The sequence below is a fragment of the Symphodus melops genome, assembly GCF_947650265.1.
Source record: "Symphodus melops genome assembly, chromosome: 13".
Taxonomy (NCBI): Eukaryota; Metazoa; Chordata; class Actinopteri; order Labriformes; family Labridae; genus Symphodus; species Symphodus melops.
Genome location: NC_136703.1, coordinates 12891507 through 12903484, shown reverse-complemented (window position 1 = coordinate 12903484; position 11978 = coordinate 12891507). Strand labels below are relative to the sequence as shown.

Genomic DNA, 11978 nt, shown 5'->3' with positions numbered 1-11978 from the left:
CTGTCATGAACAGCTCAAGTGCATATCGTAGCCATGATAGCAGCTCCTTAGAGAAAGAGCCTGTGTGGAGGAGGATTAAGTACGTTACCAGAGATTTTGGTTAGTGTTTCTCAGTGGCAAATGAGCTGATGAGCTCCCCTTAATGCCCGGGGTTTCTATGTGATTTTACGAGATTTTGTGTCAATTATATCAAACTTGTATGTCTGTAATTCTCTGACCAATTGTGTTACAATGATGCCGAAATTGTCCGTATAAATACAAGGTATCCCAACTGGATTGGTAGGAAATGAATGCCAAGAATTTACAGTGCCTGCACATGGCCAATTAATGGCAATGCAACTTAGGTAATTATATTGTCTTTTTAAATTTATATGGGAGTTTATTGGTTATCTTTTTTTGTGTTTTCAGTGGTTACGTTGTTTTTCACCAGTTTGCCTTACTAGGTACCTTGTATCTTTACAAATGTTCCTGTGATGTCAGCCAAAGACACATTAGAACCTACTTACAACTTGAAACTTATCAGTTGTTTTTTTTTTTTAAGTTTTGAAAGTTTATGTAACTTTAACCACTATGACCACTTGTCAGTCGTTTCCAAGTTTGGACTGAGGGGGCAAGAAGTCCAGGTATGGACATGTTTTCCTATGTTGCCCTCTTGTGGCAAAACATTGCTTCTACTCAAAGAATGCTGTCTCAATTAGTACCAAATTATTCCCCCTCAGCTCACTTTCACAATACTAAGCAAGGCTCTTTGTACTGTTTCAATAATGACAGTCATGCACAAAAGCTCTTTTGGCTCACAAGTTGCATTCACCACCAGTTTGCTTTGTTCTTGACGAACACGGAATATTTTGTACCATGATAAATCTTTTATGTTAAATAGTTGATACTTTAAAAGTAGATTTGTGTTTGGGATTATATGAGTTGTTAGTGCTGCAAACATTTTAAGGATCTATGTTTAAGAAATATATATCAGAAGAGTTTTTTTATGAGCCTTTCAACATCTCAAACACCAACTGAGTCTGTTTGATGGTGTTTGATTGAATGTGTTGCTGCATATGCAATTTGGGGTGAAGCACTGTTATGTCACTACTCCAGCTCCTAGATTTGTGAACTGATAGTTTAGAAAATATGCTTAACCAATCATATATAGGTTTCAAGGGCTTAAAGCTCATTTCTAAGCCTTGTAAGAGTGCACGGTCAACAGCAATAAACCGACATGTGATTCAAGTCTGTTGTGTGATTGTGAAAACAGTAATGCATTTTCTGCCTCTCTGCAATAAACACTGAGTCTACAATATATTTTAAATGTTTTATTGACACTTTATTAAGACATACACACAATTAAAAATAAACATTACATTCAATCACATTTGAGTTTTATAAAGACTTATCACATGTATTATTTCACCTGAATTACAAAGGCTTCCACATTGTATATACTGATAGAAGAATCAAAGCAGGTTACTCACAGTGAAGTCGACACCTGAAGATGTTCAGTGACAGCCTGGAATCAAACTGATGCATCGTCTGCTGTCCCGAGGAACTCTGTTTGTGAAACATACACGTGTTTGAATGTGGCAGCGGTTCACAGGTCTGATGACAGTCTTAATCATTTGCAGTAAGTCACACACGAGACAAACACCGATGGCAGAAGCTGCTTTGTATTATGTCTATCAGCAAGAACTAATCCCATTTTAACACATTCATACACTTAGGAGCTAATTAGTGTCGACTGTCCTGCCCAAGGACACATCGGACATGTGGCTACATGAGCTGGGGATCGAACCCCCAACCTGCAGGTTGAGAGACCGACTCCACCACCTGAGCCATAGTCGCCACTAAAAGTGTAAGTAAACACGTGACTTCAGACATTAAAACTCTGATCGACATGATACCAAAATACTTCACCCATCAATGAACTACATTCAATCAGTATTTACTTCTGAATTCACTATTGTTAAATGTAATTTATTGATTGTTACTTTAAAGTTGTGGATTATTGTTTTTCTAGCTTGTATGCTAAACATGTCTCGCTCTATGATAAGGTGCTTGTTCAGTGGCTGCTCACTACGACTGGCAGAAGTCAGATAGAGGCTTTACAAAGGGCTGAAGGTCAGTGCAGACATTCATAGTCGAGTTAACCATGTAGTGTTTGAAGACACAAGGTCTCCTTCACATTTGTTACATTCTCAAATCCCTGAGTCTAAAAGGCAAAACTGAGCTAATGTTTGAACACTGATGATCAAGAAGGATGATCAATACATCCAGTTTCTCTTTGTTTCTAAGTACCTCAACTTTGTGTTGGTGCGTAATGACTTAGCTGCATGGGTCAACGTATTGACCTGTACTGTAGGCAAGATAAAGCTTATCAAGGTGTAACAAGTTCTTAATGCAGATTGATTGATTAGAACGTTCACGTTTTATGGTTGGTGTGTTTAATGTACAGGTGAGGACTCTCACATTCATGACCAGGGTTATAATTCTGGTCTAATTTCATTAACACTTGCAAAACAAAATGTTTTTGGAACAATATATTTAAACCATTTCATTATATTTGTATAACTGTTATTGCTGTGCTTTAACTTTAGATTAATCTCCAACAGCAGGATCAATAACTCAGGCGCGGCTCGCTGACGACAGGCCTCCGAAAAAATACGCGGGTTTTGTTTTGGTCTAGTTTGAGATTTCTGTCATTGTGATGAAATATAGTTTGGCAGCAGTTTACTACACAGCATCATCGTCGCAGTCTGTATATGCACCTGAACTCAAACATCGGCTCATACTTTAATATAGGAAATAAAAGTAACTGTGAGCAAACTTCAAGGAGAAAACTAACAAGCGATTAAAAAGGAAAACAAAAAAAACCCCACGACTATCTCACTGCCCACCTCAGGTCACCTCTCGACTCTTTGTGTCATCAGTGATATCGACCTTCAAGTCATTGAGAGTAATGCCAATTTGGTTTTTACACCCATATATAATGAACTAAAGAGATTAACTAGTGAATCTGCATTACTTTGATCAGAGCAGGAGCCATCAGATTCACAAACTTTAAAAAAAAACAACTCACCTGAATTATTTCGAAAACTGTACATCATTTTTGCATTACTGAGAGCTAAGTCAAAATTGTAGAGGGCACATTTGACTATTAACGTGTGACATTCTGTCATTTAAAATATGTCATTACTTTTTCAATATATCAGCTGCTGCAGTATAGATTCCTTCAGTTACTGGGGGCAGTGAAAGGTGATTTCTGCTAATTCCTTAGAGTAGAAATAACCCCAGGAATGACTTTGGCTGAATGCCATACTGTGCTAATTAGCATGTGTTACTGTAAAACATGTGCTGTTGACACTTTATACTTACCACTGCTGCCTCTGCCACCGATACAGGCCTGGCAGGCAGCACCTTTTCTGCTTACTCACCCTCATGCTATTTTTACACAGCAGCCAAACAGTGATACCACCAGTGAGCTTGGTCCTGGGTGTCGGTTGTGCATGAGTGGGATTTTGTCGGGTGGACTGAGAGGGGAAAGCAGGCAGCTCGGTGGTCCTCAAGATGGCAATGTTTTTTTCTAGTGAAGTAAGGGGCCCTTCTCCGCACAGCTTTCGTCCTCACTCTATTACAACTAAAATGGAGGGAATGGAAAACTCCCTCTCCTGTGTCGTGGCCATAACTGCATAAGAACGGCCCTGGCAAAAAAAATTAAAAAGACAGGTTTCTTAGGAGAACTTGGGGGAGGGTCCGCGGTGTGGATCCTTCCAGCTGTGGCAAAAAAAAAAAAAAAAAAAAAAAAAGGGTGAAAAATTTGGCCTGTTCGTGTTTTTTTCCCCGTGATTCAACAGACCTCTGACGATGACTGAATACAGCTTCGGCACAGCAACACTTCTTCACTGGTCTCCTCGGAGACGTTTCAATCAGAGGAGGACACAAGCACAGGGGCAAACAATATTCCTAGCTGAGGTTTGGGCCAATCCTTTCCCCTGAGCCAAACATTAGGTCAAATCAAATCACTATGGGAAAGAGTATAATAAAGATGACTCAGCCCAGCGGTTCAGCTCTGTCTCTGCAGAGAGACACCCTTTGCTGAAGGTGCTATGGACACTTCACAGCAGTGTCACACACAATCTCTGGAGTGGAGTGTGTGATGGGCGGTGATGGGATTTCCTCAGCCTCAGAAACAGGAACAATGCACACGAGACCTCTTAAGAGTAATTTACCAGGAAGATCACAGGACACGCTGCCGTTTGCTCCAAGCCCTCGATTCCCAAGCTGCACCGTTGTCTACATCTGCCAAAAAGTTTTCACTGCAAACAGGATCGTGGCAGTGAAGAAGGGGCAGCAGAAGCTCCTCGATCCAGGTGAGGCGTTCAGATGCCGCTGTAACAGGGGATGATGTGGGAGTAATTTGTGGTGGGTAACAAAGGAGCCCAGAACAGGCCAGTATGCAAACAACGATCCACACATGACACAGGGCTCTTCAAAGGTGCTAAACAAACTGCAAGTTGTCTCCCCTTTTGTGTGCGGAAACAAAATTTCAAGTGAAAACTCCATGGAACACAATAAGGTTTGGCAGTGTGTTTCTTCAATTCACTTCCATCGAAGAAACAGGTTTCCCTTCAAATGAACAATTTATTGATAATCGGTCACATTTAGTGCCCAAAGCACTTTGCAGGTATGTGAACAGCTTCACAGGGGCTCTACGGATTTTCCTCTCTCTTGACATCAAAGTGTACATTGCTCAAATTTTCCATCAAAAACAGAAGTCATCATCACAGGTGCAGCTGGGATACACAACTAAAGAAGCTGCTTCATAAGTGAGGACTCACAAACACTCTGCAGGGCTGCTCAGGAGTCCAACTCGAAGAAGTCGTGATGTCCACATATAGAACCATTTTCTGACATACTGAGATTTTCAATCCATATTTATCCAAACTCAGCAAATAATAATTCAGGATAGGTTTTCTATTGCATGTCAAACATAAATGTCAAAAACAAAGTACAGTAAGAGTAAACCTCGGGGAGATGTTGGCAGGCGTGAAGCTAAGAAACTCATCTTATTCAACTTCTAATTTGAAACTCAAACATGGACTGTTATAAATGGACTAATACAGATATCAGCTTTTTGTTACTTTGAACCGACAGTTTTCTGATACTGACTCAACTTTCTCTTGACTGGTTTGAGAGCAAAAAAAAATAAAAATGAAACAACACAAAACTATCTAAGCCTTTTATCCATTAGTAGCTGTTTCTCTTAAATCACATTTACACAACCATGTTTAAAAGGTAGGGATGCACAAAATTAAATATTAAGTAAAAAATATAAAACATGTTAGTGTTGCTTTACTACACTATGCTTACTGTCATGGGCGACATTGTCACAACTGTTAGGATCCATTCTTCCACAGAGTCTACATTTGAGAAAAACCACAGGAAACTGAGTTCATTGTCTAACTTTCAACGTGGAGAATCAGTATTGAGGAACAGATCGATAAAAATGCACTCAAAGAGAACTGAACATCGTCTGTTATTCAAACATTCTCAAAATAGGTAACTGAAATGACTTGAGTTTATCTGGAGTTATATTTAACCAGTGACCTTCAAAATGTTTTTCCCCAGAACGCACACAGGCGCACGACTCAGACAAGAAAAGGTCCATCCAAACTACAGCGTGTTGCAAAACGTCTTCAGCACATCACCCGTCCAATCAGCAAACTGTCTCTCTGACTTTGGGTTGGTCACTTAAGGACGGCAAGATGGCCGCCAAAAACTACAGATGAATCAAGCGTTCGGCACCGAGAAGTCGTTTTGCAACACGCCTTAAGTCTTCGAAATGTGCAGACAAGCTAAAAAGACAACGTTTGTAAGTGGAGTTCTACGTCACTCGCTGCACCTTCTCCTTCAACTATCACAAACTTTATGCTCTCCTTTGTGACCATCCATCAAAAAGTGATTCTAGTATTATTGCACTCTGGGTAAATATTTTGGAACAGAACAAATAGACACAATAACAAGAACAACCTGAATGATGCTATAACGTTTAACAGCCCCTAAAAACCACATGACCTTTGTATAGCTTATCATCGTCAGTTGATGTTTGTCAGTGTAACAGAATCGGGGCTTCAGCGTCACAGTAGCATGCAAGGCCACTGTTAGTAGATTTGAATTGTGGCGTGTTATTGTGTCTAATCATTCGACTCTTTTTCCACTCTTTGTTCTCTTCAAGTTGATGGGGAAAATTAAGATTACAACAGAAATGGACAAGAATGACTTTTCAATATGACTCCTTATTTTTATTTTTATTTTTTTTTTTTTTTTAAATTGAATTATAATTTAACAACTTCTCTTTTTTTTGTTTTCTAAAGAACTCTGGCTGAATCACTTTGGATTTATGACCTTGTAAGCCTTAATTCACCCTTTAAAAATAATTTCAAAAACACACACTGTCTTAGTTTAGTAGGAGGGCTCTTTTGTCCGTTTAGTGGATTACATGGCAACATACAAACACTCAAGAACCATACTAGTGTAACCCCATAATGCAGAACACACAGCATGCAATAGTTACTGACAAACAGCAGGTTGTTTTTTTTTTTTTTTTTTTACATCACTCGAACTTTGTGTTCTGATTTTTTTTTCTCTCTTTTTTTAGGATGCTCCACGAACAACAATCATGACAAGATAGTCCTCTTCACTCTTAGCCAGAGCTTTAGCTGAGGAATCCAGGAACTGCTGAGAGAAATCACAGGGAGGGAAAGCATGTAGAACCCCAGTGTTGTCTTTATCTCTGCTCCCCCCAACAGGAAGGCTGATGACTCCTGCTGCTTGTTTTTGGTTGAGGTAGGACACCAGGTTGCGAAGCGGGCGTTGAGTTGAGGCCGCAGGGTCAGACGACGATGTATCCTCGGTGGCCCCGGGAACCGCGAGCAGGATGGCGTAGCCGCCGGGACCAGCTACCTTGATGCGCCGGGACACCTCGTCGAGCTTGGGCTGGTCCAGGCGGAGACGCTGGGTGATCTTTAGCTCGCTCACCTGCCTTCCTGTTGTGCAATCAAGTAGCAAGTCGCTGGCTACGCTGTGGTCGCCCTCCAGCAGGTGCATGTTGGCTGGGAAGTTGCTGTTTTTGAGCAACAGCATGCCATGCCAGGCCAGACTGAGTTTAGTGCCGTCTGTTTTGGACTGCTGACCTCCCTTGGAACTGCTCTCAGAGCGCTCTCTCTTGGCTGGCACCTTGCCACTATCGCCTGCTTTGCGCTTACGCTCTCCCACCACTGAAATACTGCTGCCTGTAGGTCCCTTGTCAGAAAGACTTTGGCTTTTGAGTCTCCGCTCGGCCCCGCCCCTTTCAAGGCTGCTGTGGTGTTCTCTTACAGGGGAGGGTCTCTCTCCCCGCAGAGGTCGCTCTGAGTCACTGAAGCGCCCCCCATCTCTGCTGCTACCTCCAGGACTACCGTCTGGAGAAGGACGCCTTCGTCTTACTGTCCTATCAGTGCTGTCAGGGGAGTGGTCTATATGTCGACCATCCTCCATTATTCTCCGCTTGCGCGCAGGTTCTCGTCCCTGGAGCTCTCGTTCAAGAGACCAGGGCTCCCGTGCCCGCCGCTCACGTTCCAAGTGCTCCAGGGGCTCAAAGGGTGAGGAACGTACCCGTTCTCGTAGCGCTGGGTTTGGCCATTCAGTACCAGGAAAGAGCTCTCTTTCCCTGAAGTGAAGTGGCGGTGGAGTCCGATCTCTGACCCTCAGAGGTTCAGGAGTGGCACGGTGCACAAAAGATTCAGCAACTATGTCAAACGGTGGTATTGGGAGAGGCTGAAGGAACTGCTGCTGGTAGCGATGCTCAGTGTCTGCAAAGTCCACTCTGAGTCTCCTCTCCGGACCCCCGAGAGGGAAGCCCCTCATGTGTGTGCACGCTGCTTGTGCAGCATCCAAACTTTCGTACTGAATGTAAGCCCACGTATCCCCTTTTCTGTAGTCAATGGTCCTTATAGTGCCAAAGCGATCGAACTCTCTTGCCAAGGCAGCAACAGGAACCCAGGGTCCAAGACCACCCACCCACAGGCGGGTGGTGGGAGTCGCTTTTCCATAGCCTATCTTTATGGGGTTGAGGCCCACTACTTTGCCAGACATACTAAGCTTAGCCCGGTGAGCCATGTCAAGGTTCTCAAATTTTAAGAATCCATATGTGCTGGTTTGTCCTCGAGAGGGTCTTTTAATATCCACTTCTGTTATGACCCCAAACCTGTCAAAAGCTCTTCTCAGGTCTGCTTCTGTAACAGTTATGTCCAGATTGCCTAAAAACAACGTCCTATTGGCTCTTTGGTCATCTTCTGGAGATATAAAATCCTCCTCACGAAAAGCAGCTCGCTCTGCAATAAAAGAAGGACGTGCCCTGGCTTCAAACAGAGCAAACTCCCTGTCCCGCTCCAGTTCTCTGGGCAGAGGAGGGGGCGGGGGAGGGGGGAGCCGACCCAGGGCCAGCTGCTGCAGGCGGTAGTCTCTGTAACCAAGCCCGGTGGGCGAGAGAGGTCTCTGCAAATGTCTATGGCTTTGAGCAGCACTATACAAGTCTCTCTCCACGGGAGAGCGGCTTCTCCTCCTGTTAATGTACACTGCCTCTATTTTAAGCGGACGGTCGTAGAGCACGAGTCTCCCCCTTGCGTGCTTCGCCGCTCGAGCGTCCTCCGGCTTCCTGAAATTAACGAGAGCTATCCGCTCATCGTTGCTACGGCTTATCTTGACGCTCACATCGCCGAATTTTTTAAACTCGTGAAAGAGTCCGTCCTCTATGTCTTCGTCGCTCAGCTGGGTGCCGAGGTCGCTTATTTTCAGAGTTTTGTACTCACTCTCGGTGCCGAGCGGCTGAACCCTCTGCTCCCCGCGTGAAGTACTCCGTGCTGAGGCTAAATCGAGCGTCAGGCTCAGGTTGTGGTTTTTACCGACCGAGGTAGCGGGGGCAGACTGACAACTGTGATTATTCCCAGTCCGACCGTGTCCCTCGAAATCCCTGTCTCTTTTTTCACCAAGCAGGCCTCTTCTCGTCGAGCTACCGTCGCCTTTGGTTGAGCTGTTTCCATTATTACTCCCACTGGAGACGGAGAGAGCCCCCATTTTCTTGCTGGTCGGGTGGCATCCTCCCCTGTCTCGGATATCGTCCAGGGCCCGGGAGCGTTTTTTAATCGGCGACCGCTCTTTGCCTTTCATTTCAATCCACACGAAGCCAACCCCTGCGGACGCCTTTTGTATTTAAAACGCTATTTCTGCAAAGTATTGCAGTTAAATATTAAAATAAGAAACTGACTTTTCATTGACGCTGCGGCAAAACAACAACAGTCGCCATTTTGTAGAGATTAGTGTGAACGCCCGCCCCGTGCACCTGATTGGTTGAAAAAGGGGGTGGAACCCTTTAAACCGCATGTCAATCATCCACTCGCAAAATGTTAACATATTTATTTTTTCACATTTTCACTGAATGAAAGAAGACAGGACAGTAACTTGTACTCATTTCAACCTCCTTATATATTTACGCATTTATAAAGAAGTTTATAAGAAGTAAAACTTTAAAACTAAAATCAAATACTCCTCGTATTCTTGTCTCTGACATAAACTCACAATGTTTTCCATGTATAATAAAAAAATGTATATTGTAAATATTTATTTTTCATACACATGCCATACATCTTTATCTGCACCTCCTTCAGGTCATTAAAAGTTGTATTTATTTAAACATTTTAAAATAAAAATACAACTTTTCAAGTAGGTTTTTTGGGAGTTATTCTCTGTCTGACAGTCAAATTACCTAAACCTTTACTATTATTATTATTATTATTAAAATGATAGTTTGATGTGTAGGGAGAGATAGAGACATTTTGCAACAAGTAAACCTACATCCAGAGGGTGGCAGTATTTGAAAAGAGAGAAGTGGTTAAAAAGTGGAGCTGCAGAGTGATCAGCGCTGCATCACAGCAGGGAGGTTCCGGATTGAAATCCCTCTCTGTGTGGAGCTTGCATGTTCCCCCTGTGCATGTGTGGGTACTCCGTCGTCTTGCCACTGTCCAAAGACATGTTTGTTAGGTCAGTTTGTTTTGAGTGCCCGTAGGTGTGCTCGGATTGCCTGCAGCCCCTCGGGACCCCGAACGGGAAAAGCAGTATGTAAATAATGGATGGTGTAGCCTACTATATAGCCCATAAGACCTTAAGTAGCCCATATAAAGTCCATGAATACTTATTTGCGTAATAGACAAATCAAGATGAATGTAAATAAATCAAGTGTAAAGATTACAACATGTTATCGGTCATTTCTCAACATTTTGGTTACTTTTATGAGTAACCAAAAGGACAGACAACTCTTATTTAGCTGCTCAGTGTCCGTTAACATTCACCTCTTCTATCAACCAGTTCTCCACTGCTTGTGTAATAAACATTTCAGCATCATTTTTGATTGAATTCGACTGGCCAACTCAACTTCGTAAATCTGAATGATTTTTTTTTACTGCGGATAATTAAATACTAAGACATTTTACAGTCAAATGTTTGGAAGCTGCTCTTCTTTTAACTTTCCTAATGTGTGCTTAGCCACATTGTTTAGTTTAGTGGGAAATGTTAATGCTGTTCAACTTCAAATAGAAGGATCTTTGTGTGTCACAATAGCTGCACTTCAAGGCCGAGATCAATCTTGTTAACATCAAAGCTTATAGAACAGTGGCCAGTGGGCCACTGAATTTAACTGAACATTCAATCATATTTTTGTGTCCATTAATGAGGCTCAGGGGCAGAGTAATTTCCGGACTCTCGTGACAGTGTTCACCCAATGACCCTGACACACAAGAGTGATAGTTAGTTAATACCGGCTTGCAGCATTGTACAGTCTATAAAGTCAATGTTTTCATTTATTTCCTTACAAATATCAGAACTCTGTAGCCTGATATATTGAGTCAAAACAGATCAAAGCTTTAGCACCGTCACTTAAACTGACTCTTAATCAAAACAAATGTATGCCTAGAGTAAAAGGTTAAGGATGATTAGTTGCTTGTTCTCGTTTAAGATAAATAATACTATGGCATAGAAAAAGTGTTGAGATGTAAATTTGCAAATATCCTGAAAGTGTCAAAAACTTAAAATGTACATTTCCTCTATCTGAAGCTACAAACACATGATTTACCTGCTCCCTTCTAAGTTGAGTGCTTTTTCTTCAGCTTTCCAAAAGCTGGCCATCACCCAATCCCTTATCCCTACAGACTGCTCTTCTTATCTCCTTCTCTTAATCTGGGATTTAATCAGGGGGAGTGGGGCATCTATGTTACTGCAGTAAGAGCTGCTGTCTCCCAGGGCCTGGGTGGAATTTGAAGCTGTGGGTGTGGAAAGTGTTTCTGATGGGTTTGTGCATTCTTCTATTGGAAACACATGTTAGCGGCTCACTCAAAACCGTGGAACAGACTAAAAGGGAATGGCAGCTAATCTGCTTCAGCACGGCTGTCATGGTGAAGCGAGCAAGGAAGAAGAGCCAATACATTCACCCTTAAGCCATGTACACTCCTGGGGAGTATAAGTGCAGCTTCAGAGGGCTTTGCCCGCCACCAGAATTCTCCCCCCCGCCCCCCCCTTCAATTCAAGTTGCATTTTCACTCGCTCACACATTGAAATGTTTGCACATCTGACATGAATATGTTGGTATTTAGTAATTTACACCAGATGGGATGGTACCATGCAATTCAGTGCTTCCCTAACAATGAAGTAAATTGTTTGGGGTGAGCGCAAGAACATTTTCTGAAACGATTATTAGGAGTGCATTTAGAGTACATGTAATTGCAACACACGCATGTGTGCATGTTCATGTCTTTTTTTAAAAAGCCAACAAATGAATAAAATAAAGTATTTATGAAGAAAAGCAAAAGGCAACTGAACTGACCTCAATAAATATCACCCTTAGCCATGGAATCCCTAATTTCTCAGGTTACACTGCACTTCATGACCCAGTTGATCAA

General features: G+C 42.5%; 1 protein-coding gene across 1 annotated transcript; it reads right to left on the bottom strand.

The window, feature by feature from the left end:
- Positions 1-4612: 4612 nt before the first annotated feature.
- rbm15 (RNA binding motif protein 15) lies at positions 4613-9386 on the bottom strand. Its single transcript, XM_079359242.1, has one exon. It carries the CDS (start codon positions 9196-9198, stop codon positions 6646-6648), a length of 2553 nt encoding a protein of 850 aa, XP_079215368.1. The 5' UTR covers positions 9199-9386; the 3' UTR covers positions 4613-6645.
- Between the last annotated feature and the right edge of the window lie 2592 nt (positions 9387-11978).